Source organism: Hipposideros armiger, unplaced genomic scaffold (assembly GCF_001890085.2).
Source record: "Hipposideros armiger isolate ML-2016 unplaced genomic scaffold, ASM189008v1 scaffold_511, whole genome shotgun sequence".
Taxonomy (NCBI): domain Eukaryota; kingdom Metazoa; phylum Chordata; class Mammalia; order Chiroptera; family Hipposideridae; genus Hipposideros; species Hipposideros armiger.
In genome coordinates, this window is record NW_017731861.1 from 49347 (window position 1) to 77022 (window position 27676).

General features: G+C 44.2%; 2 protein-coding genes across 6 annotated transcripts in view; one reads left to right on the top strand and one right to left on the bottom strand.

The window, feature by feature from the left end:
- The first annotated feature begins 234 nt into the window (after positions 1 to 234).
- REC114 (REC114 meiotic recombination protein) lies at positions 235 to 18884 on the top strand. Its single transcript, XM_019667929.1, has 5 exons — positions 235 to 255; positions 4932 to 5015; positions 11080 to 11292; positions 15965 to 16048; positions 18720 to 18884. Exons 1-5 carry the CDS (start codon positions 235 to 237, stop codon positions 18882 to 18884), a joined length of 567 nt encoding a protein of 188 aa, XP_019523474.1.
- Positions 18885 to 18978: 94 nt separating this feature from the next.
- The window catches only part of NPTN (neuroplastin), a 70661-nt gene continuing 61963 nt past the window's right edge, over positions 18979 to 27676 (bottom strand). For 3 of the 5 annotated variants that reach the window (XM_019667937.1, XM_019667941.1, XM_019667939.1), the window contains 3 exons: positions 21400 to 21421; positions 20495 to 20569; positions 18979 to 19982 (listed from right to left, as the gene is read on the bottom strand). In XM_019667937.1, the coding sequence (XP_019523482.1) occupies positions 20509 to 20569; positions 21400 to 21421 (83 nt within the window). In that variant the 3' untranslated portion in view covers positions 18979 to 19982; positions 20495 to 20508. The remainder of the gene's footprint in view (positions 19983 to 20494; positions 20570 to 21399; positions 21422 to 27676) is intronic. The other 2 variants (XM_019667940.1, XM_019667938.1) reach the window with 1 other exon arrangement.

The window sequence follows — 27676 nt, forward strand, 5'->3', positions numbered from 1 at the left end:
GAAGGGCTGAACGGAGGGGTCATCTGCTGAGCTAACCTGATTCACCAGATAGATAAACCTTAAAGGAGATTGAAAGAGGTTGGTTTTCAAAGATAGGGAGATCAGTTATTAAACCCTGGGAACATATAAGTGACAAGTGATTAGGTACGCAGACTTTTTTACTAAACCCCAAAGCATCAGAATGAAAAAGCTCTCTTTGACTCTTGAACACGATTAGTATAAGTCAAATGGAAGATGTCCTACATCACTGGACAGGTAATAAATTGATGAACCTCATTGCCCCCAAGAAATGATACTGGCGCAAGATATTGTTAATTAATTTTTTAATAAAAAGTTTCATTCTTTAAGTCATTCACTCAGTAAAACTTTTTGAAGCATCATCTTGTGTCAAACACTATAATAGGTGTTATATATACAGTAGTGACCAAAGCAGACATCGCCCCTGCCTGCATGGGGCTTATAGTCCAGTGAAAAATAAATGCTAAGCAAATAATCACTGCACGTACACACAGAGAGAGAAGTGCTATGAAAGAAAAAAATAGAGTGTGGTGGGGCAGTGTAACAGGGTGACCCAGTTGAGATTAGGGGTGAATGAACAATGATTAGGGGCTAATCAAGCAAAAAGTCAGGGAAGAGGCAGAGACAAGAGATGTGTGAAGTCTGAGGCAAAATGGTTTGGACAAACTGACGAAGAGCTGGACAGTGATTCAGCTGAGGAGTGCTGTCAGGGAGGAGGCCACGGCATTCCCCGCTCAGCACAGCACCATTTCCCCCTGTGTGGCTGTGGGCACTGACCAGTGGCATCTGCTAACCGTGGTGATGGCTGCTGGGGACCCAAGGGGTAACAAGACACATGCTATAGAACCTGCCTCACGATTCCTCCCGTTCACTTCAAGTATCTTGAAGGGACAAGATACTGAGAGAGCACAGCTTTGTCTTGTGAGGATGGTGGAGACAAAGCCGAGTTTTCAAACATGAGTGAAAGAGAAAGGCCATTTTAGGAACGAGGTGGGCAATGAATCAAGGTGCGAGGAGCGTGACGTGTTTGCAGAACTGCAGGGAGCTTGTGGCTCAGATACAGGGTTTGTACGAGAGCTGAAGGAAACAGTTGCTCATGCGAGGCAGAAGCCGAATGTTAAGAGATGTGTACGCACTGAGGAACTTGGGCTTTATCTGGGGTGTTTCTTAGGCGGGGTGAGGGTGGGGTGAGGTGGGGTAGGGTGGGGTGTGTAGGAGGGCACGATGGGGTGCCTGCACTGGAAGGCAGGGACTTCATCCTATTTTGGCTTTACAGAGACTGCTCTGGCAGTAGCATAGGTAGATTGAAATTGGGCCTGGAGGAAGGAAGGTACTGCATAACTCTGGGAAGAACTGGGGGCAGCCTGGTGTGGCACTGACTATACATGGGGAGAAGGGTCACATGAAAGAGCTCTTTGCGGGTAGAATCTCTAAGACTTGGGGATTGACTGGTGTTGCTGGAGGAATGAAGAAAGAAGGAGTCGAGCATGATTTCAGGGTGATCACTTGGGTGACTGACTGGCGTGTGATGCCATTCACTGAGGCCACAACACGTGTGGAGAAAAACTGCCGAGTTCCAATCCAGGCCAGTTTACATGGCGTGATACGGACTAGCCAAGTGGAGAAGTCCCATAGGGTCCAAACTGGACGAGAGATAGGAAGGGAGAAGACCGGCCCAGGGCCGAGAGCTGATCGCCTTTTCTTCCTTAATAAATGTTTGTTTTAGAATAGTTTTAGATTTACAGAAAAGTTGTAAAGGTATCTGTTCCCATAGGCAGCATTTCTTTAGGTCCTGCTTCCACCTCTTCCTTGGGTTTGTGCCATATTGGAATGGGTATCCTTGTTTGTACCAATATGTGCATACACGTGCATACGAGGCTTCTGTGGTTCAAAAAATTGAAGCAATGTAAAGGTCTCCTGTAAAAATTCTTACTCCCACCCCTGACCCCTACTGTCCATTCCCACTCCTACAGGTAATTATTTTTAGTCTCTTGTGTGCTGGTCCTTCCATTTTTTTTTTATTGGAGAATTGGGGGGATGGGAACAGTGCTGGGGAATTGGGGGAAGGGAAACAGACAAGTTGCTGTCATCTCGTTCTTCAGTCTAGTTGTGGAGGATGTTGCGTCACTGGCCCAAGTTGGCACCATCATTGCGCTCCTCCCGGGCGAGGCAGATCAGTTGTCGGCCTCTGGACAGATCAGTCGCCGGCCTCTGGACAGCCACTCACTGCGGCTTCTGGCCGCTCACGCTGGCTGCTGGCTACACACAGTAGCCCATTGCAACCCACTGCCACAGGGACTGCAGCCTACGCCGTCGCTGGCGACCCACGGCAGCCCAGCTCCAGGTTGAGCTGTTGTTCCGCATCTTAGCTGTAGAGGGCAGCGTCACTGGCCCTCATATGTGGGATGCCAAGCCAGCTCTCAACCAACGCGCCACTTGGCCGGCCCAGTCCTTCCGTTCTTTAAATGTAAATGCAAGCCAATAATAAGAACACAGCCATGCTTAGCTACCAGGATACGTTCTGAGAAATGCATTGTGAGGCCCTTTCGTCATTGCACAGACATCACAGAGCGCACTTACACAACTAGACTGCATAGTGTACTACTGTAATGGTGTGTGCTGGACTTTTACACGACTGGCAGCACAGTAGGTGTGTTCACACCAGCATCACCACAAGCACGGGCGTAAAGGGTTGCTCTAGGACTTACCACAGCTACGACATCACTGGGCGATAGGAGTTTCTCAGCTCTGTTATAATCTTACGGGACCACCATTGTATATGTAGCCTATCGTTGACCGAAATGCTATTGTGCAGCACACGGCTGTACACACTGCGTGTTCTCTCCCTTTCTTATACAAAAGGTCATGTACTGTGGACGTTGTTCTGTAGGTTGCTTTTTTGCTGAACCATATACCTTGGAGATCAATACATACAGAACTGCGCTGTCTGAGAAGGTAGCTATGGGCCATCTATGGCTACCGAGCCCTTGAAATGTAGCTGGTCAACTAAAAGACAGAATTTTGAATTTTATTTAATTTAAATTTTGGTTTTAAAATGGAAACAGTGTAAAATATTTCACCATTAACCTCAACTTTATTGTTTTGGTAGGGCTACATTTCACTTTTACCATGGAAAATACAGCATCCAAATTGAGCTTTGGTGTGAGTTCAGAGACTTAATTTACATATTTTTGTACTATGTCATCAATAATGTTTTACATTGTTTACATGTTGAAATAATTTTTGATATCTTAAATAAAATATTAAAATTTTACCGGTTTCTTTTTGTTTTTAAAATATGGCTAAATTACATATGTGGCTCAAATTCTATTTCTACTGGACAGCACTGACAATAGACCATCCATTATGTTTTACAGTTTTATAGTATTCTATTGTATAGAGTACCATAATTTATTTAACCAGTTCACTACTGATGCACATTTAAGTTGTTTCTAATCTTTTACCATCAAAAATACAGAGATGCTTAACCTTGCCCATGTTACCTTCATACATGTACAAGGTGATTTGTGAAATGAATTCCTGGTATTGGGGTTGCTGGATTAAAGAGTGAATGTTTATGTAATTTTACATATGTAATTTTGCATATGTAATATGTAATGTAATGCATATGTAATTTCGGTATTGCCAAATTGCCCTCCGTAACAGGTAGACCAGTTTGCACTCCCATCAGCACTGTGTGTGAGTGCGGTTTCCCCATATACTGCCATTTTTAGCTACAACATTTACATGTTTTTGGATATAATAATGAACACATTTCTCTTTGCAAATTCCAAGAGAGTTTTAAGAAGAAATCACAAATGGTTTCCTGACTTCTTTTTCTGTTTAAAAACAAAAGATAATGATAAAACTCTCAGAATCAACATTTTAGAATTGATTCTTTTTTCTAATGAAAATGTCAAAGACTTAACCTACACAGTTTTCCTGGGCTGTAAATTTCTATGGAATTTTCATCATATTCAGATTTAGGAATAGAGATATTTGTGAGGGTTCCCATGCGTAAGGGACAACATTTGCTTTTGTTTTCCAAGACAGAGATTTCCCAGGTTCTCAGTAGCCTTCCCTGGCTGGGCAGACTGACATTTCAAGGTAGAAAGGCAGTGTGCACTCGGGTTTTACGCCCTGTCAGCTTTCCAGTTCCCTGGGTTCCCTTCATTAAATGCCGAACACGGTCCATCTTAACGGGCTGCTTAACTGAGGAAATGCACTGACAGCATCACTGGAGCTGATCAGCCACCATCATCATTAAACCGTCAATTCTATTTACTTTATTAAGCTGCAGAAAAAGATCGTCTTTCCACCTTTAGGATCCAGCTGTTGTCCCTCTTTTAAGACTGGTGTGCCCTCTACTGCCTTCTTCTCTTTGCCTTGTTGTGTTTTTTTTTTTAAATTGAAATGAAGAACTAAACGTTCAGCATCTAAAAACAAATTGCTTCATTTTTCCCATTCATAGGAATCTGAAAAGAAGATTCTCATGAAGAGAAACCTCACTCTGTTGTTAGGGATGTGTCAGATAAGTTAATCATTAATATAACGGAAATCCGTGGCTCTCAGGAATGTAGGCTCCTATTTTGGCAAATTCTAGAGGCCTAGAAGAGTATTTTATAGCAAGTACGACTGGCCATTTACTGTCTTTAATAGTTTGTTGTTTTTCAATACGAAAAGATTAAGGAATAAAAGGTGAGACTTGGTGTGGCTTGTGCTAGAAGAGCACGCGGACAAAGGGACCCACTGGGAGGGTCGGCCTCAGTGGTAGTGAGACTTTGAGTCGGTTCTGCTGTGCGTCAGTTACAGACTAAATCATCACACAACTTTCTAACCGGAAGCCGCTGCCCCACAGCTGCTCTTCGTGTCCCATTGTTCTTCTGTTGCTAATTTTGCTTATTTTGTTGCAGGAAGGGTTTTCACTCATTGGTAGCAAGAACTGGTTGAAGATTGTAAGACGCGTGGACTGTCTACTGTTTGGAACAACGATAAAGGCAAGATGCTGTGTGGCCAACTGCTTTTGAGCGTTGAGCTTGACCTCGTCTTCTGTGTGCAGGTGGGGGTGGGTGCGGGAGCTGCTTTTTGCAGGTGAAATGTGGGCGTCCCAACTTGCCCAGATGAGCAAAATGAGTGTGTAGCTTCTCCAGCCTCAGTTGTGGATTGGCTCATGGCTATGAACAGTGCCTGTCAAGGAGGCGATTTATAAATATGAGTCTGTGATATACAGAGCGCTCTGTCATCTGTTCTCTTGTTATGTAACATGGTGTCAGAAACATTATATCATGGCAGTTCTTAGTCTTTGAAAACATGATTCTTCATGGCTACATAGCACTTTGTTTGGATGCACCATGATTTAATTAACTAATCCCCAATTTCTCACTATTATAAATGTGTTTTGATTTTCATAAGGGTTTATTTAGAAGTCCTGGAATTGGGAACATTTATTTTGTAAATTTTCCCTCCAGATAGGTTGTCCATTTCTACAGCACTAGCAATCTGTAAGAATGCTCATTTACCCAAATCCTCTCGAACATGGTGATAAAATTTAAAAACTAGTTTCCAATTTGATAGGCAAAAATGAGCATCTTCCTTTAATTTGCATTTCTTTAGTAACTAATGAGAAAGAACATTTTTTGTGTTTGTTCCCCATCTGTATTGTGTGAATCACCTGCCTACTGCTTTTGCCTAATTTTCCTCTTCAGAGTATTTAGATACTGTATGTATGGAGATTACATGTTATTGACATGTACAGATTACATGTTATATAGAAATATGTATTTATGTCATTGGTATAGATATATAATCTCATATAATATTCATGTATTGAATATATATAATGTTTAAGTAATTTTATAACCTGCAAACAATGATAATTGTATTTATTTACTGTAGTTATACTTGCTACTTTCTCCACCTTACTGAATTAACCTTCCCGTACACCATAGTTATGGTTACGGCACCATTCTGGACAGCTCACTGACCTGACTAGGCAGTGTTACTTAGACATTAAGGATGCTTCTGGCTGGTGATTGTATACTCTTTACCATGTAAGGGAGATACTCTTTCAGTTATAGTTCATTTACTAATATTTTTATCAGGATTACATATTAAATTTTATCAAAAGCTTTTTTTTAAGATTTTATTGGGGAGTTGGGGAGGGGAACAGTGGTGGGGAGTTGGGGAGGGGAACAGTGGTGGGGAGTTGGGGAGGGGGAACAGCCAAGTTGTTGTCCTTCAATCTTAGTTGTGGAGGGCACAGCAAGCTCAGCTCCAAGTCCAGTCACGCCGCTCAGCTCAAGGTGCTGTGTTCAGTTAGTTGTGGGTGGGCATAGCCACCATCCCATGTGGGAGTCGAACTGGCAGCCTCCTTGTTAAGAGCATGCACTCTATCCACTTAGTCATCTGGGCGGCAGCTCAGCTCAAGGTGCCGAGTTCAGTCGTTAGTTGCGGTGGGTGTAGCCCACCATCTCGAACAGGCAACCTTGTTGTTAGGAGCACGTGCTCTCACCAGCTGAGCCATCCTGCCACCTGTTGGCAGCTCAGCGGCAGCTCAGCTCAGGCGCAGCTCACTGGCTCATGTGGGAATTGAACCAGCGACCCTGTTGCTCAGAGCTCACACTCTTGAGCAAGCTCCTAACCATCTGAGCCACTCCGCTGGCCCCTATCAGAAGCTTTTGTACACCTGTCAAGATTCGGGGTTTTTTCCCGTGGCTCTATTGACTTGATATATTAATATTGAGCCAACAGATTCTTCTTTTTGCTTTACCTGGCAAAATGTATCTTTGGTGTTTCTTCCCTTGGATAACTTTAGTTAACCGAGTATTATGTAACAAACACCATTATTTCAATTGACAAATGGAAGAAGTACTTTGAAATAAAATTTTCATTCCTTTAACAGCAATTTAAAATAACTTAAATTCTTTGTGGTAATAAAGATAATAAAGATTATACTTCTTTACCATCTGGCTGGAATAAGTAGATTGTATAAGTTCTGCCTACTTGCACTTCCTTTATTTCAGTAATTCTGATCAAAATGGTCCTATCAGATTGGCTAACAGTTGACACATAATTCCCTTTCTGAAGAGAGCTTGGTTCAAAGGAGTAAACTCAAACCACTGTCCTCTTTACTTCTCACCTCAATAACTCACTGAAGAATTTTTTCATGATTTCTTCTAGCCTAGACTTTGGTTTCAAAGCAAAGAAGCCAAGAAAATGCTGAAATCCCTTCTCTGATGAAGTCTTTTCTTTGTACTCCCCTTCCCTCATTTTCTACAATAGAGGAATTCACTATATGAGATGGGGAGAACTGCTCTGGTTGGGGTCCTAGTGGTGATGGGAAACTCCTTCTGGATCTGAGTGATGAATCTAAAACTAGCAGGCAAAGCTGGTGGGTTTGTGAGGTCTCTGCTGTATCCATGGCTCTCCTCCTCCATGGTCCTCACTGGGGCCCATGTCTTCCATGTGTGCTGAGACTGTAACGTCACCTACAGAGCCTGTGGCTTAGGAATCTCCACATGGCCAGAATGAGGAGACACAGAAACATTGAGGAGACACAGAAACATATCCCAAATTAAACAGAACAAAGCTCCAGAAAAAGAACTGAACAAAATGGAGACAAGCAATCTACCAGACATAGAGTTCAAAACACCGGTTATAAGAATGCTCAGTGATCTCAGGGAGAGCTTCAACAAAGACACAGGAAACATAAAAATGGAGAGAGAAAACATAAAAAAAGAACCAGTCAGAAATGAAGAGTATAATAACTGAAGTGAAGAATACATTAGAGGGAATCAATAGTAGATTAGATGAAGCAGAGGATCGAATCGGCAATTTGGAAGACAAGGTAGCAAAAAACACCCAGTCAGAACAGGAAAAAGAGGGGGAGAGATCCCAGATGGTGGAGTACACACACACTGTGCCTCATCCCGTGAACACATCAGAATTGCAACTAAATTATAGAACAGTCAAGCTGGAGAACCATCTGAAGTCTAGCTGAGCAGAGTTTTATAACTAAGGCTATAAAGAAGCAGTGATGTTGAGACTGGTAGGAGGGGCAGAGATGTGAAACAGGCTGTCCCACACCCACAACAATTCACAGCAAGTGAATTAAAAAGGATTTTTTACTTTTAATTATGGCATAAAAAATAAATCTCATCAGGATTTTCAATGTAGTCCTTTTTGTTAACCGGGGGGCAGGTTTTCCCTTGTGCTACCCCATGATTATGGGATGGAGCTGTAACTCATGTTCAGATTTTTCCTGATTTTTTAATCTTAGGTCCTCATGCGCTGAACTGGCATTTCTGGCTTCAGATGATAAGCTCAGATTCTGTCTGAGAATTTTATAAAAGGAAGCGTGGAGCAAGTCTTCAGTCAGGCTGTCAGACATCCAGCCTTCCAAGGAAACCCTAACTATCCAAACTCATTCTTACGTGGTCACGTGTAGACACCGCTAGACTTACATAATTGGTCTGAGATGTTTGCCCTGTTTATACACTTAATTGTCTGTTTCTGCATATAATTTGTCATCTAGCTACGAGGTATAATTTTGAACGTAATTGTTTCTCAAAAGGTTGTGTAGTTACAGAATTGTAATAGAATTAGCTAATATAGAACTACTTCATATAGATGTCTTCATAGAGAGCCTGTCCTATGGTGAGCTGGGAACACCTGATAAATTGTAAACAAAAAACCAGCCCAGTTTCACAAAGGAAGACTCACACTGCCACCAGACACTGAATGTGTGGTTCTCTCATCAGTTCTTCCCCTTCCTCAGGGAAAGTAGCTTTCAGTGACTCTTGGTAATTTGGGGATTGTTCCTCCAAGAGAAAAGTGGCTAAGGAAATGAACAGGCACTCACAAAGGAGAAATTACAAATGACCAATAAGTCTAAGAAATATACTCAACCTCACTTGTAATCAAAGAAATGAAATTCTCAGTTAAAAATCTATGTTAACCGAGTAGGTTAAAAACATTTACAAATCATAGGACATTCTCAAGGGCACTGGGAAATGGGCATAGGGACGCTTTCTGGGAGGGAGCTGGTGCCAGCCTCGCCGCAGGCAGGTCAGCATTAGGGACCAAAACACACGGGTCTCGGACCAGGAAGTCTGCTTCTAGACATTTGTGTACAATGATGAGTGCACGAGACTGCTCGTCAGAGCTCTGTGGTTTATAGCAGGAGAAAGGCTGGAGATGACTTAGATGCTTGTCAGCAGGGGGGCAGCTAAAGAAACACTCTTTAGCCATTAAAAGTAATGAAATACACTTCTATTTTTATACTTGTTAAATAAAAAATAGGTAACAAAACAGTAGTGTAAAATATATAACCTACACATGATCTATAACCTATTATATTAGTTTATGTGTGAGTAGATGTATATGTTCTAATATATAGGTATATATCAGAATATTTCCTTTTCATAGTTTTTCATTGTTGGAGGGGGTAATAATAATGGGTGACTTTTATACTCAGGGGAAAGAATTAAATAAATTAAAAAATGAAGAGACCCCAGCCAGCAGTGACAGGAAGGAGTAGCAGTGTCTGTTTTGTGAACGTGACACTTGACACCGCTCAGCCTTGGCGGAAGTGTGCTGTGAGCTAAGCACTGGGCTTTGCCTGAGTGCTTTACCCAAACATTTTAATAGTGTAAACTGTGAACAGGAGAATCAAGGAATTTTGGCTTAGAGGAACTTAGAGGATTTGCTAGCTGTGGTGAGGTATACTTTGCAGTCAGCAGTGATTTATGGATTTAGTAAATGGAAAGTGCTGTCACTATGTTAAGTGTGCATCTGAATTTCTTTATGGAAGAAATGGAATAAAGGAACACAATACATACAGTCCTATTTGGGGTGGCTTTTGTGTAAACTGACTTCTCTAAACTAGGCAGAATGTTATACTAGGAAAAAGAAACTACTTTTATTAAAATAATGGGTTCATTGTTGTTATAATTCAGGCCTGTTTTTAAACTTAAAATGAAATAAACTTGATGCCAGATTTTAAAACTTTTAATTGCATCTCTCCCATCTTTGCTGATTTATCAAGGGATGTAACTTATACAGCAAATTAAAGGCAACATGTAATTTGTATGGTGGTCTGGCCTCTTTAAAGATTAAGGACACCACAAGTTATTAACGTGACATCATGAGCTTTTAGTATCAGTCTTGTTTTCTAAATTCACTAGCTTGTTTAATGTGGCATCTACCTGTTTTATATACACTCAGGTTTAGAAAATGTTTCTTGATGGGCTGACCGAGTGGCTCAGTTTGTTAAGAGGGTGAGCTCTGAGCAACAGGGTCGCCAGTTCTATTCGCACATGGGCCAGTGAGCTGCACCCCAGCTGAGCTGCCACTGAGCTGCCAACAGGTGGCAGGATGGCTCAGCTGGTGAGAGCATGTGCTCCTAACAAGGTTGCCAGTTCGACTCCCACATGGGATGGTGGGCTACCCCTGCCTGCAACTAAGATTGAACACGGCACCTTGAGCTGAGCGGCTGCGAGCTGCCAACGGGCGGCTGGATGGCGACTGGACTTGGAGCTGAGCTAGGTACGCCCTCCACAACTAAGATCGAAGGAGAACAGCTTGGCTGTTCCCCTTCCCCAATTCCCCAACACTGTTCTCCTTCCCTAATTCCCCAATAAAATCTTTTAAAAAGAGAAAAAAAGAAAATGTTTCTTGAGCGAGGAATATGCAGTATTATCTTCACAGATTTTTCACCTAAGGAATTAAAAGCTATGAAATCTGTATTCCAAAGGAAGGAAAAACATTTATCTTTTACTGCAATCAGTATGGCCCCCTTCCTGGTCCATATGCTGTGTGGACTTTTCCATCCTTACTGATGATGTCAGGTCCCTGAAGGAAATGACTTTAGTATGAGGAGCAGTGCCCACAAGTGGGGGAGACACTGGATTATTGGCTCTCCCTCCCCACAGCAACAACCTAGGGTCATGCTCCCATCTCCATACCCTTCCCCTCCAAGCAAAGTGCCACTCGCCCTACAGCACACACAAATTAAGTGACATGGCCGGGATCGTTGAGAATAACTTCTTGTTTGTCACGCAGGACAAGAGCCGCATGTTCCGCGTGCAGTTTGGTGGCGCGTCGGCGGAGCAGGCGCTGGAGCACTGCTGCAGCTGTGTGCAGAGCCTGGCCCAGTACATCACCGTCCAGGCGCCCGACGGGGCCGGCCGGCAGCTCGGGCTGCAGCCTGGCCCACCGACGGCGGGGGGAGGCCCAGGGCCGGGCCACAAGCCGAGCGTCCCCGGGCAGCATGGAGTGAGTAGGCTTGTGGGGGATGTGCAAGCAGCCTGAAAGGTGGTGCTCTGTGGGCTGCCAGAGCCCTGGTGGGATTAGTGGGTTAAAAGATGCCTAATGCTAGGGCCGGCCGAGTGGCTCAGTTGGTTAAGAGCTCGCTCAAGAGTTTGAGCTCTGAGCAACAGCGGTTGGAGTCCAGCCCGAGCTGAGCAGCCACTTAGCTGCCAATAGGTAGCAGGATGGCTCAGCTAAAAAAAACAAAAACAAAAAAACAAAAAAAGATGCCTAATGCTGAGCGACTTATTGAACTTGGAGGTTGATTCGCGTAGCTGCCCGTAATCCTAGCAATTAGACTGGGAAGGGGTCCCAGCTGCGTTCTGTGTGCACTGGAATGTGGTAATGAATGTGTGGTCCATGGATCCCTCCCTGAGACCTTTTCAGGGGTCCACAAAGTCCCCATGTTATTTTTGTAATAATATTAAGACATTTGCCCTTTTTTGTCAATATTTGCGTTAATGGGACAAAAGCATTGTGAGCAAAACTGTTGTCACCTTAGCCCAAATGAAGGCAGTGGTACCAGCGGTACCAGGAGGCGCCATGTTCTTCACGTCACTTGCAGTAAGAACAGACGTCACAGCCCTGCCGTCCGAAGCGCGGCCCTGGGGCAGCACCTGTGAGACTGACGGGGCTGGGAGCTGAACTAGCCCTTCTTCATGAAAAACCATCATTACCTGAAAGAACAATGGACAAACTGGTTATTCAGATTTGGGTATTTGGTGGACATTGTCTCAGAAACGAATAAACTGGGCCTATCATTTCAGGAAAACAACTGATAGTATTTATCAACAAACAATGATGGAATAAGCTTCTCAAGGAAAAATTAGAGTCTTGGATAACTTGGATGAGCCACTCGAGCTTCAGCTTCCTAACCCAGAAGACCTTCCTGATGGTGCTGTTAATGAACTTGATTTTTTAAATAATGACACGACAAAATGTTTCAACATTTGGAAGATCTGTATAGTTCAGTGAACCAGTATTTTCCAAATGGCCAAATGCATGCTGCTTCAAAATCACACATGGATAAGCGCTCTCTTCAAAGTGCAGAAGAGACCATGGGTTTTACTATAAGAGCCCATTGCCACGATTTCTAATTCTGTGTTGCAACAAACCTTTAAGAAACTGCCACTTGCTGAGTTTTGGTGTCATATCAAATAATGTCCACAATTATCTGAAAAGCCTATTTTAAAATGCTTCTGCCTTTTCCGTCTACATATCTGTGTGAAGCTAGATTTTCTTCATGGACTTCAGCCAAAGCAACATGTGTCAGTAGATTGAAGCAGGGAGAGACAAGAGAGTCCACCTGCATTCCATTAAGCTAGACATTAAAGAGGTCTGCAACAATCATTACATTTTTGTTTTAGGAAATAGTTATTTTTCATAAAAATGTTTTAAACATTAAACAATGGGTTTATTTTTAAATGAATATTTAAAATTTTTGATTTAACGTCTATCATAAGTATCAGATAGACATTAAGTTGGACCAAAGCTGTTGGAGGGCCTTACTAATTTGCAAGAGTGTAAAGGGTCTTGTGATCAAAGTCCGAGAATTGTCACAGAATTTCTCCAAGGTGTCCACATTCTAGTATTCATTGGCATGGTCCCAAGTGCTGTTAGAATAAGCATCTATCTCTGCTCTTGGAATGAAATCCCAGTTTCAAGCTGGGTTTTTAATTTTATATTTCGAGAAATGATTTTCCAAACATGGCTTTCCATCACTTTTTTCTGTTAGGTCTCCTTAAACTCACTGGACCAAGACAATTCATTTTTGCTGTTTTATCACCAAGTTTCTTGTCAATCATAATTTAGGGTGAACATAAATTTACATTATTTGTCGTGAAGTCTTTTTCTTTAAGCAAGTGCTGCATGATTTCTTCTTGAATGTGTTTAGTTTGCCAAATCAGATTGTGGTGTTTTAGAATTCTTTACCTTCGTTTGTTTCTGCGTGATCCTTTGTGAAGAGGTCAGCATCAGCACTAAAGCTGCTTTTGTCACAAACCCTGATCTCGTTTCAACATTATGCCTCATCAGCCCCTGCTATATTCTTTAGATGCCTCCCTACAGACAGGATGGAGTGGTTTATTATAAGGTACTTTATTGCTCATGATCCTTTGCCCCTTTTTTTGTAGGTTTCATTATTAGATTCAGGTTATAGTACCCAGTGCGTGGGGTGCAACAGGAACCCAACAGGGTCCCAGAATTTGGGAACTGGGTCTGGGCCTTATAAAGGTCGTGAAGAGAAACCCAGCTGCACAATTATCTAAATATAAAAAGATAAGCTGTGACACATGTAACAAATGCCCGCTGGGGTTGTGCGCTCCAGCAGCAGATATCTGAAGGCTCCCGCTCTCTGATTTTAAAGGCCGGTGCAAATATCCAGGTAGAAATGTCCCCAAAGGGGCTGGGAAGATGCCATGTCTCTTCTCGATTCTGTATTCAGGGGCTCCTCCCAGCTGTGGTTTGGTGTTCTGAGCAGATGAGAGAACACAATGTGCAAAGGCCACAGGCTTTGGAATCAGAACAGATCTAGATTTGAATCATGGCCCAGTTAGTCGCTGCATGATCTCATGCAAGTCTCTGAACCCCTCTTGTAAAAGGGGGAGATTGAAATGCTGTGTGTGTAGAAAGCACCTAGTACAGTGCCTGGCCAATATCTAAACAACATTATCAATCATTACTATTATGGCCAGTACTGTTTCCCTCTCAGATCCGCCTTCTCTTGCAAATGAACAAATTAGCATCCTAGTCAGTAAGGGTCAGAACTCAAGTCCACAGGGCCGGAAGAGGGAGTGTCAGCTGCAGAGACATAAGCCGCTGGGCTGCTTTCTGAGTGCAGACCTGGGAAGCCCCGCCCAGATCACCGGTCATCCTAGTGCCATCACAGCCCGCCGTGTGCCCCTAGCTGTGCCCTGCAGATTAGCTCCCTTTTACGAGGTACAAGCCCTGGCCAAGCTCCAGACACCTCCTGTATTCAGGTTTCATTTTCCCAATAATTACGTATTTCTCTAAAATAGTTATTTTTTTGCAAATAAAAATAATTCTCTATTTCAAGTTCTTGAGTCATTTCCTGGCTCATATTTTGTTTTTACTTTTCATCAGCCTTGCAATTTTGCTAATTGTGGCTTAACCAGGTGTTTCTCAACCTGAGGGCTTCGAAGCGAGAGGCAGGAGACAGGCAAGAGGGGGGCAGTTCCTAGGTGAGCTCTCCTTAGCTAGCACAGGTCCAGGGGGCTCCTCTCTGTGCACTTGGTCTGTCTAATCCTGGAGCCGCCACCAGCCGCAGGCACGTCGTCACACGTGGCTACTGCTCAGTGTTTATGACATCTGGCTTTTGGTTGACGTCTTTCCCAGTTTGAAGGATGCGGTGTTAGCTGGATTGATATGTATCCTAGGAAAACATCAAATGTTAGAGCTGGAAAAACACTAGGCATTAGTCTTTTATTTTGATAGATGAGGAAACTGAAGACAGAAATGGGTCTCACCTAAGAACCCCTGAATCGTCCCCTTTTTGCTCATTTTGATTTTAGTGACCTTGACTAGTTTTCTCTGTCTTCTCTTGCCTTCCTTTGTGCACCACCCCTCCTTTTTTGACGTGTCCTGACCTACTTTTCTGCTCATCCTTACTGACTAGCACCAGTCAGCTTCCCTTTAGGGCCGGAAACAGAACTTGGCACTTGTGACTGACTTCCGGCGGCAGCATGCACGGCTGCAGGGCAGAGGACTGTCCAGAGAGGGCCTGGTCTCTCCCGATACCACAGCGCACACCTGGGGTGGGAACACCTGCATGGAGATGAGCACTGCCGCAGCCCCAGGTGTCCAAACAGCCAAGCCTGTGCCCGGAAGGACTGGTGGGGCTCTGGGAAGGTGCAGAGGTGGAAGCGGCCCTCAGAGCCTGGCTCCTCGGGCTCCTGCCTTGTTCATGGTACCTGCCTGGAACAGGCACCCGCCTGTGTGCTCCCCAACAGCCCCTCACCTGACAGCTTCCTCTGAAACAGCATGTATTCTAGAACCTTCCTGCATCGTGCTCAGCACAGCAGCCCCCCCCCCCCCATGGCCTGACGTCCTGTCCCAGCCGCCATCCCAGTCCTCGTGCATTCAGTCACGGTTTCCAGTTAGGCTTTCACTGCTGTGGGCTCTCAGGGCCAGACCTCTACCTTGTTCTTTGTGGCTTTCTTTGTGACCACAGTGTCTAAGAACTCCTTCCCTCAGAATGTCTACAAGTATTTTTAAAACCCAGTTTTATTAAAAACATATGGTTATCTTGCAATTATAGGGGATTTCCCCCTGCTTTGCTTTAGGGCAGTGAGCCTGTATTACTTTAGTAATTTCTAGGTGACAAGCCATGATAATCAGAAGCTGGGCCCGGCAGCATGTGGTCCTGGGCTGGCCTCTCAAGACAAAGGCCACGTGGTGTGGGGCAGAAAGCAGCTGCAAGAGCCTGTCAGACACGGAGAAGCCTGACCTGAGCTGTGCGTGCCTGTGCTGCGGGACAGGGCAGACCACATCCACCCAGTGACTACGCCACCTTTCCCGACATGGCTCTTCTGTGAACACGAACGCCTGTTTCCAGTTCTTTAGTGGCCTGTTGTGTTGATGATTCTGCTCAGCTGGGCTCCTAATTGCAGTGTTTCCTTAGTCCCAGCAGCAGCCGGAGCAGCAGCAGTGGGTACTAGCCAGCACGAGTGCTCCAAGAAGGACCTCGGTGAGCCAGTTAGCACAGGTAGGGCCTGTTTCCATGTTGTCTTCTTGTCACGAAACAGTGACAAGACTGAGACTGTGTCCCTGTTCACGCCCTCATTCTGGACTAGCAGCCTGCAGCTTTACTGTATAAGATGGTGAAGACAGGCCATCCTCATCTGCAAGAGGGGCAAACTGAACTGTTCCTAAGGAAGAGGAGGCATGGCCTAGAGTGCTAGCCTTTAAATGGGGGAGATTCAGAATTTAAATTTTACTTTCCCCAAAAGAGGAATAAAGGAGAAGAATGTAAATTTAATTAAAATTTGGCGACTATTTTAGACAAGTTTCGGTATGAATTTGGAGTCAGATCATTGGTGGTTTCCGTAGGGGCACGTTTTCAGTGCTGAGACCTCAGCTGGGATGTGTGGAGACCCGGGAGGATTCAGCTGTTCCCACACCCCTCGCAGCGCTGGCCCCCGAGTCCTGCAAACCCATCCCTTCAGTCTGTTACCTGACGTCTGCCCTGTGGGGAGCTCAGGCCTGTCACCTCTTCACTGTGTTCCCAGCAGCGCTGACAGCAGGCTCTTGAGCCAACAGCTTACACTTCCCGCAAAATTCTGCCCATAGGAATATGGAATTCATCTATATTCAGGATGAATTTTCTTTCTAATGTATCAAACTGTGCTAACAGTGGTACGAAAAAGAAAATATAGGTGTTTTCTCCACCTGGCTTGCCACTAACTCAAAATAAATGGACAATCATAAAATAAAAAACTTTCAAGGTTTCTTATAATAATTCAGCTATGACAGGCAACTGTAAAGGCCGCTGTCCAGCAGCAGAAGCAGACATCACGGTGCCTGGTGCAGTCTCAGGTCTGCACAGGGTCAGAGGTTAGCGGAGCCGGGGAGGTGACAGCAGAGGCACAGAAACACGTGGAGCAGGCAGGGTGTGATTCAGGCAACATCAGCTGCTATAAAAGGTGCACCTCAGCCCGGTTGATTTACACAGAATAGGACCACGCAAAACATGAAAAAGCACCAGACTGGGAGCTCAGACATGTTGTTTCTCTACCTTCTGGGAAAGTCTTTCTAGGAATACTAGTAAAACATTTTGGAAAGCAATTTAGCAATGCAGATCAAATTTAATGTTATATCTTATTACCTGTAGTTCTATTTCAGCTACATAAACATACGTGTAAAGGATGCTGTTCAGTGCTGTTTGTAGTAACAAAATTGGGACTTGTTTGCTGCCAGGATACTGAGTGGTTCCAGTGTGAATGACCACAGGTGGGATAACAATGCAGTCAGTAAAAGGGACGTATATCCCCATCTAGTGACATGAAAAGACAGTCACAGTACATTCATTTTTTTTTTTTTTTAAGCTGAGCCATCCTGCCACCTGTTGGCAACTCAGCGGCTGCTCAGCTCGGGCCAGGCATCGATCCGCTGTTGCTCAGAGCTCAAACTATTGAGCGAGCTCTTAACCAACTGAGCCACTCGGCCGGCCCTAGTACATTCAATTTTTAAAGGCTACAAAGCAGCATGTATAACTTTGATTTTTGTAACACACACACACACGTTTGGAAGGAAATAAACTGCTATACTGCCAGTGGCTCTTACTGGAGAACAGCCTCCTTGTTCCTTTCATTTTCTTCTTTCTACCTCTAGGGAGAGTCTGACAAGCTGGTTTCAGTTTAGAAAAGTACATTTCATTGCAGATTAGAGTTCCTGGAGAGGTGTCAGTTGTACAGCGCACAGCAGACATTGCCATCCATAGCGAGGGTGTGAAATCACCTACCTAACAGAATTCATCTCAGGAGTAATTAAGATGAATGTGGCAAAGAACCATGCGTAGGTGAAGCCAGAGACCATCATTTTCACCTCAGTGTCGCCGTATTGTCAGAATTGCCAAGCACAATCAGACTTTAATTTGAACTCTCCTAATATTTAAATATTAGCAACTTATTCAGTTGGTTTTAAAATACTACAAATTACCAAAGACATACAGATGGCAAATAAATGTGAAGAAATGCCCAACAGTATGTGACTTCATTTATGTGGCATTCTGGAAAAGGGACAGCTGTCCAGTATGTAGAGAAGACGTGGTCATGGGGGTGGGGGTGGGGTTTGACAAGGGGAGATGACAGGAGGGGGTTTCTGGGCAGTGATGGGAATGTTGTGTGTCTTGATTGTGTTGACAGTTGATTGTGTTGACAGTCACATGCTTTTCTGTATTTGTCAAACCTCTCGGACAGGACCAGAAAAGGACACGGTGAGGTAACTGTTCTCTGGGTGGTCACTTTGTGATGGCTCTCATTACATTCAGAACCTGCTTCCACGTGGTGAACTGCTTACACCAATTCCCCCACCTGTGAGGTGGGGAAGATGAACTAAGCTAGTGAAGTTCACTCACTGGTAGGTTTCTTATCGATCCACAAAATGTTAGCAGCACGGTCTTCTTCATTAAAGCAGGATAGTAACTTTGCAAACCATCTCATTAATACACTTGAAATATGTAAGGATAATACAAGTTTATCTCACCGATGTATATTTAGAAATGTCATGTAAAGGAACCCTGTAAAGCTAAGATTAACACGAATTTTTAATGCATGTTTCCCCAATCTTTCCTTAAGGCAAGGATTTTCTGTGTTCTGTGATCCAGGCTGTGGCTTCTGCCCGCAGCTACTAACAAACTGCTCTCTGGGCCCCTACAGTCTCTCCTGGCGTCAGAGGAGCTGCCCCTGGTCTACGAACAACCTGCGTGGAGCGTGGATGAGCTAGGCCCCTTCCTACGCCTGTGCCTCTTGGACCAGAATTTCCCAGCCTTTGTGGAAGAGGTGGAAAGGGAACTGAAGAAGCTGACGGGGCTGGGGAATTAGCACTTGTACAGAGATCTAAGGAGCTTGAAAGCACTGAAAACGGCTTCCTCCTTAGGATTAGAGAAGATACTAGAATAAAGATGATTATTCCAAACACCTTTTATCAATGTTTTATTTTTAAAAACAGGTGAATCCACTTTTTTATACATCATTGCACTTCAACAATTACACAAAATACAAGCACATGCACCTACGGTTACAAACCGTGAGAGCCCTGCCAGGTGAGAAATCTACACTCACCCATTAAATCAATGTGAAAAATAGTGTCAACCCCAAAGAATAGCTAGTTGCATAGAATACCATGCTAGAACATTTCAAAGTCACTAAAAACAAATGGTAAATTATAAAAAGTTTGCCTTAACTGAATATACTAATAAAGTTCAGCACATCAGTGCAAAAGGATTTAAGAATTTACATGATTTAACAAAAGAAAAAATAATCACTTAAAAAGCAATCATACATATATACTGCAATTCATTATATCCATTCAGTGAGCTGTCCCAGCTTCTCAGAGTCGTAGGTTAAGCCCTTAAAATTATAAATTTCAGTTTATATTATTCATCTTTATGTACCAGAACTGCACAATTTCCTCTTCTGACAACATACAATAAGGAATGAATATCAGCAGCTTAAAAATGAAACAAGCATTTATTTTATTTTGCATTTCTCCCACCCCCAAAATATAAATATATATGTATATTTATATACTGTATATATCTGCAGATTTGCTGTACTTTACAAAAATGCATCACTAGATGGCAGCAGTGCATTTTAGACCCTGGCCAATTTAATAGCTGCATGAAAAATGGCGCATGCACCAGCCGATCCTCAGGGGGCCTTTTCACTTCTATTTAAATATTTTAATAAAGGAAAAGAAAGCAACATTCACAGCACATCAAGCCCAAAGTAGTTTACACCTTCTACACTGAAGCACTGTTTACAAGGTACCTGGCGAGGTCGCCCTGCGGGAGAGGCTCAATAAGGCATGCTTTAGACAGTCACTGTGGTGCCGCTCGCTCGCTTAGAGGGGACAGTACCAGAGGTCCCAGCGGAAAATTTAGCAGGTCATGTTGCCACCAGTTTCAGGAACCTAAAGTACTGTGGAGAAAGAGTATTTGGAAGTTAGAAGGGAATGTGCACTGTTGCTTAAAGCCACACCAACTGCCACACAAAACAAAGCTTTGTCTCAAATGGCATGCTCAGGGATGTGGTGTGAAACTCTGGTCTCCATGCGCCTGGCGGGAGGCAGGCAGGGCCGCTGCCATTCCTGCCTGGGCCTCAGAGGCCTAGTGGGACTAATGGCCTCAGGGAACAACCCACCTCAGAAGGTGATAATCTAATCTTTACCTTTTTGAAGATATAGGGAAACAGTAGCACAAAGGGTTTATTTTGAAACCATACATATTCCGAAATAGCATTCATGCAAATCTGTGAAACCACGCAGCTGGAAAATGTTCCCTTCCAGCCGCTCCGCTGGGCAGACATAACAGTTCTATCGGCATGGAAAGGCCATGCAGCAAAACACCACGTACTGCAGATTTGTACAAGGTCAACAGAGGCACATTCATGTGAATGTGACAGCTAAGACGTGTAAGGAACGCCATACTTACATTATAAGTAGGAATTAATTTGTGTTTCTCTGGCGCAAGTTTTTATCTTTGTGATTGTTGGTTGAGTTGGTTTTCCTTTGGAGGAAAAATTACATTACAAGAGTTAAAGTCAGCAACAACTTTTGAAAGTCTTAACACATGGAAACACAGGACTCTTTCACTTACTACCATCCCTGGTGAACTTGGGAATTTTACTACACGATATTAGTACATAAGGGTCCCTGTGGAAAGTGCCTCCACGCCTTCAATCAACAGACGCTTTGACTCCCATGACAGACAGTATACAGCTAACCTTCCCTTTGAGCAGTAAACTACCATCTAATTATTATAAAGGTGAGCACGGTGGTTTTGCTTCACTGAACTCCACCGTCTCTCCTCTCAAGTGATCAGAGACACTCTGTTACGACAGGCAGCGCTGCCCTCTGGTACTGACCTGGTCTGGGCACTATCTGCCTGACTCTCACTCCTTAGTCCCCCACCCTAGAAGATTCCACTCATCTTGGGTTGATGCAAATTTGCAGTTCCATCTCTTGGATACACAGAATTGCTAATGGGGCCACAGAGTTTGTTTATGCTATAGCCCAGCTTGAAACTGAACAAAACCTGAAGTCTCAGAAATACCGGTCATTTTGCCCACAGTATCAACTGAAGCAGATGGGATATGCAAGATTGTAAACAATGTTTTTGTATGGCACTCCACTTTATATTGCTACTAAAAACTGTACCACCTGTCCTGGGAATCAAATGGCCATAGTTACCTGCTTGTCAGGCTGACAGGTCTACACTGCACTGTTCATTTCCACACACTGTCTTCCCCCGTCATCTCAGCTACTCCACACATTAAACCACACATGCAAAATAATCCCATCACAAACTATTGAATCAATGTTCAATAAAGTACTTACATTGGCCCAGCTGGTTCATCATCTACACAGGCGTTGTTTTTTAATAATCCATGAAAGACAGGAAAAGAAAGACAATTGTGAGACCCTGCATAAGGATTACTAGCACAGCAAATGGCAGGTGGCAGACATGGCTGTTCATAGCATTTACTCAAGGCCATTCCGTCTGGAGGTGCAAAACACTCATGGAGTTATTACTTCTAGATTCGAGTTTTTAATGGCAGGTATGTTGTTTCAATGGTTTTAGTTAACACTTTGAATGCTTGTCATGAAAAACTGCAACTGTAGTGGACAGATAGGCTACAATATCATATATTCATCTTGTCCCCAAGTTCCAGTGCTTCACTCTTAAATAGATGAGAAGACAAACCAACATTTCAGTTGTAAAATCCTGCTGTTTGTTTTCCTGTGGTGAATGCATGCACCACTTGAACTCAGCCCTGCGATACAGATGGCCGTGTGTGTTCTATCCATTTAGCCACATCCCCACGTCCCCAGAGGACCTGTTCTTGCTGTTTTGTAATCTTCAGAGGAGTCTTTAGTGTGGAGAATGAGACTGAGAAAGAGGAAGCCACACAGCTCTACCTGATTCTGGGTCAGCCCTCTAGAAAGACTTGAGAGAGACAGGCTCAGCATTGTGCCCTGGCCAACACCAGACCCAACCCAGATGAGCCAGCAGGTATCTTTTTTTTTTTTTTAATCAAAAAAGCTTCCATTATCTGAGTTTAGAAGCCTTATTAAATTGAATTGGTATTATGGTTCTGTTTTATAAGTTTTTCTTTCCTTTCAACTAAGGGCAACTTGGTCCCCTTTAAGCAGGGATATGATAGAATGGTTTGTAAAGAAAAAAAAAAGCCCACTAAGGAGGGGGAACCAGTAACTGCTCTTAGTTGCTTTTTATTTTACAAAAGCCGGGTGGGCCTAACTGGTTCAGAACGGTCTGATTTCACTGAAGTCTTCTAGGAAAACGCTCAGCAGGATTCCACAAGGGCTTGGTGCACATGAAGCAGTTATGGAGATTACAGTCTCAGTGTAGGTGCCCGCAGGAGCACGCATCAGGAGGAATGTCTATCACAGGGAGACATTGCTCCACCTGGTCCTTTGAGGGAGGCAACGGAGAGGCAAAGCTACCGCCAGCACACACAGTGACTGGAGCAAAAAAAGATTAAAAAAAAAAAAAAAAAACTAACCACAAACCAATGACTTATCAGCCAAAACAATAGTCTAGCGACACACCAGTGTCCACAGCATTCTAACAATAGTACACTATCAAACAGATACAGAGAACAAAGTAAGACTCAAGGACACCCAAGACGTCTGTGTGCTGTGTATGCAGTGGAGATATACAAAGACGTATCAGGTAGTAAGACACACAAGCCCAGCCTAAATCCTCCCTCACCGCGACACCCTAATGCTCTCACATCCCGGCCAAGCCAGCTCAGCTACATGCTAGCGACTAAGCACTCAGGGACTTAAAGGACAAGACACCAGAGCAAACTTAGAATAGCTTCAGTGCTCTGGCTGTGTACCCGGAAAAACAAAATTCTAAATTCTAAAGCAAGACAGCGGATTCAAGAATATCACCAATCTTCTCCCAACTTTAAAAGAAAAAGCGGGGGGTGGGGTGGGGGTAGGTAATTGCAGTAGCCAGGCTAATTCTTTTCAAAGCATGAGGCTGTCAGCACTGACCCAAGCATGTCACACCAAGCTTTTCTTTCTTTTGTAGTAGGGGTGCCCTGGTGTCTGAGTAGGAACACCACTGTCCAGCCCAACAAGCCGACAACGTGCACAGGCGGGGTGTCAGCGAGCTGCTCTGGCGTGGCTGCCATGCCTGCAAGTGGGTACAGCTGTTATTCACACTAATGTCTCAATCGCACGAGCCCCTCATCGTTTTCTTCCCAAATCCACTTTCACATTTTCAAGGAGCAAAGAAAAGAGCCTTGTGTCTCCTATTTTCCTGGACTGAATCGCTATCTGAATGAAGCACCACTCTCCCTTTACAGGTCAGACAAAAAACAACTCAACCTCTAACAGGAAAATCGGGAGAGAGGGAAAGAACAGAACTACAGAAAAAAAGGTACAAAAATCAAAGTAAATGAGGATTAAACAGCAAACTGAAATCCAAATTAGTTGTGAAAGTGAATGAAGTAAACTTGAAAAGTGTTAACATTATGAACTGTGCATCGTATAGACTGAAGCGGAGATTAAACAAACTCCAAAAGCATGCATATCGCTCACTTACCACCATGTTTTAAGGGTTTGATGCAATTGAGGGGGGAAAAAAAAGAAGTCATAGTAACCGACAAATATCAACATACCCCCAAACCCTCAGCCAAAAGATAGCTGCTTAATCAGTGACTGTTCTCTGCACCTGGGTATTAGAGCCACTGGCTAGATGAGGAACAGAACTGCGGGGGGATGGAAACAAGATGCTCTGGAATCTGTCTTCTGAGTGAAGTTCCTGGTGGAGCCATTGCACACAGTGTATTATCAGAATCCTGTCTTCCCAACAGGATGCGCTGCAGCCCTCACTCCCCTACACCTGCCTCAGCCTGTAAGGGCCCTCGGCCACGCCTAGTAGGTAATGGATTACCTGATACAGTATCACCTCCAAAAAGATGGCTTTAAAGTCAAAATGACCAGGAGTGGACTGTCTGGTCAAAGCTCCTTTCCTGTTCACTGCCTTCGTGTCACTGAGGATGGGGTTTTATGGTTTCTAAATGCACTTAAATTCTGTCTGAACTCAGCAGAACAGATTAACCAAGAAAGATTAATGGTTACTTCCAATTTCTTTCTTTGTTAGATCCTATTGTATTTTCTCCAAAAGGTAACTTGTTACTGGTCCAAATGACCCCTAGTTAAGAGACACCAAATGTGACTTTTGCACGTCATTTAAAAAAGTCGCATTTCTTTTTCCACATTCCTGGAATGTTGTAAAGCTTCCTATGTTACCAAATATTTTGCCCAACTAATAGATTTTAGAACATTAGAATAGCTCTTAATTCTAAGGTGTGTAAGAGTTTGGATATATCAGAGCCACTAAAAATGGTCCCCCCAAAACGTCAAATATCTTCTCTATTCAAAGGAAGTAACTTAAAGGAAGGGCCCTTTTGACTTGCTTATAAAAATTATCCCCTCACGTGAAAACAGAAAACTCTTTTTGATACCAGCACTTTTCTTAAATCAGCTATTTTTTTCATTTGAGGTCACTGACATGTCCAGTAAACTGAAGGCGCCCGCCGCTAAGCAGATCCATGCCCCATATCTGCGGGGAACTGGCAAGGGGAGACTTGAAGGCACACACTAATCACTCTCTGGGGTCAGTCAGCAGGGAGCCCACACAGAAGGTGTGCTCCCAGCAGGTGTCCACCTATGAGATGGATGGTGACCAGAGGGATGCTTGCTGGACCTGGTCTTTCAGACAATTAATTACCAGTTAATGTTTTCAGAGAGTGTAGTCAGAGGTGTGTAAAGGAAAAAAATGAAGCCTTTGTTTGGCTCCAGGATCTACCTGTTCCTGAAAACATTCAAAGTAAAAGGAGACATGCAGATAATCTATCTCCAAGACAACCCACTGCATGCCAACCCTGAGACCGTGACGGACTAAAAGGGATTTGGATGTGTTTCACATACAAGATATCCTGAGACATGGGATATGTCTGGAAGCATATTAAACCTTATATTTTTTTTCTGGAAGCAGTTAAACCTTAGCCCTAAGCACTTTCTATGTGAGAAATCTAAAGCAATACCTGCTTTAGTAAAACACTCAGGCTAAACTCTGTAAGTTCAAATTTTTGTTTTTATACCTTTGTAATATTCACTTAGTACTCTTCTAATAAGGGGCTGAGTTACCAAGAACTCACAGACTGCCCAAATATGAATACTGTTTTATATGAATTTTTTTAATATGAAAAAAGTTCAGGGAGTCAGAAATAGATCATAGGTATAATCTTGATAATAAAGTACCTATTTGGCAGAGAAAAAGCACATCAGGCCCATAAAATTTCATTTTCACAATGGCATAAGTAAGTCAGCAAAGAGCCACAGATGATTATCTTATAGATAAAAATTCATCACCTCTAAAACTCCAGTTCTGTTAGACATCATGTTTTGAACTTATTCATTCCAAAACAGAGTGTATGCATATGTCTCTATGTAAGTTTGGGGAGGGGCACATGGAAAGAAAGCATATGTGAGGAGTCAGCTCTTACACAAACTGCATATGAGTTGAGGGGAAACTGGCCCCAAAAGAAAAAGTCACAGCACAAGGAAAACTCAGAGGAACGATCAACTTTTTTTTTGCTGTTAAATGACTACTTCCAGGAAAGGATAAGAAAAAAAGAGGGGCAGGCAGAGGGAGGAGCTGGAGAGAAGGAGGCAGAGAGGCGACAGAGAAAAGCAGGGGAGGGAAATGCTGGCGGATGGGCAGTGGCACCTGGGCCACACACACCACCTGTCAGCAAGGGAGCGGAGTGAAGGCAAATAATTTCAGCATCCCAGATTTTTCACCCCAATTCAACAACAACAAAAAAGTAAAGGCTGCCTGCCTCCTTCTTCCAAGAGATAGAGCAAGGGGGGTTTACTTTGCACCTTCCCTGCAGTCATCTCTTTTATAAAAGCAAGATTCATCCACTGTCTATAATTTAGCTTAAAAGAAGTCTCTTCCCTCCAGGAAGCTGTTCAGAAAGAAGATGTGCTGGCCACTGGTGTCTCCTAGAACAAACTGGCCCCATTTGAATTCAACAGCCACGGAGCTCTTCAAAACAGAGAGCTGCCTCCCCGGGTAGGTGCAGGAGTGCGCCCCTGTCAGATGGAGCCAGTACTACGCGCTCCTCAAAAAAACGAGCCTGCAGGTCCTCCCCACAGGCTGGAGCAGCAGCCTGGTAAATAAGGGCCTCCTGCCAGGGGATGAGGCTCTGACAGGGACATGCCAGGCCGGTGCTTCACTCTACCGAGACAGTAGGGGCCTGCCTCATCTTCAAATTCAAACATCTGATTTTGAAGCCCATCTGTGCCTTTCCCTACCTCTTTGCTTCTCAACCTTTTCAAAGGGAGGGCTGAGAAGGTGGTAGTTAGCAAAGCCAAAGCGTTCTGAGGGGACGAAAAAGGCCTTTTTGGGAGTGAGGCACAACCGCTCCAAAGAGCCAGCGCTGACACCCATCAGCTGGCCCTTGCTCTCAGCTCCAAACACCACTCACTCCTCTGCGTGGGCATCCAGATGGGTAGCAGGACCAAGAGCAGTCCAGAAAACACGCATTGTGCATACAGGAGAACCCCAAAAAGGCAGTTTCACATCACAGCATCCTGGGACTGCTCTCGCGTTGCAGGGACAGGCTGTTTACTGACAGAGGCCAGCCTGCTTCCAGCTGGGGTCTATCCCTGCTCCTCCATCTATAATAGTTCATTCTCATTGTCAACTTTTCCTACACGCATTGAAGGTTTTAACACAAACCCTTCACCAGCCTCACTACGATACTCTCTACTTAGCACAGGCAGGGAGAATTTGGAGCCGCAGAAAAGAAAGGAAAAGACAGGAAGGAAGTGGCCACTGCTCCCAAACATGTCCTTCCAGAGGGTCCGAGTCCGCAGGAGCCTTCAGGGCTGCGCCCTCTGAGGGAGCGCCAGACCTGCCTTAGTCCTCTCCCGAACACACTGGGCAGCCAGAGGGACAAGGCCAACTCTGTGTGACAGGGTACAGTACCACAGAGCACAGGCCCCAAACAGTCCGACTACAGCCGCCATCGTCACCATCACCGAGGCCGGCCTCACCCTTCTCTCTAGTCAGTGACAGGCAAGTGGTGGCAATGGCGGCTGGCTGATTAGGTAGTTTGTTTTTGCTGGTGATGCTACCGGGCGGGAGGGTGGAGATGGGGAGATGGTTAGGAACCCGAGGTACCACTAATACAAGTGTCTACCAGTAGCTCCCCACTGACCGTCATCACAGGGTTAGAAATGAAACATCCATGACAAAAATCACACAAAAAGTTTCCAGGGTTTTTCTGAATTTAAGAGCATCCAACAATCTTAGATTCTTGCTCCTCCCAAAGCTAAACAGTTCTCCGTGGGTCTGCTGCCATGACCAAGCCCTTCTCTGGTCCTAGGTCAGCCTGACAGGGCCCCTTGGGCGTGGCCTCAGGCTTCGCTGTGTAGCTATCTCTGTCTTAAACTTGGGGGGGGGGGTGCGTCAGATGCTCTCCACCATTCTTGTCTGTGAGACAGAAAAGTGAAACGGTAGGTAGGCGCGGCTGCAGCTAGAACCTTAAAAACCTGCTGAAGGAAG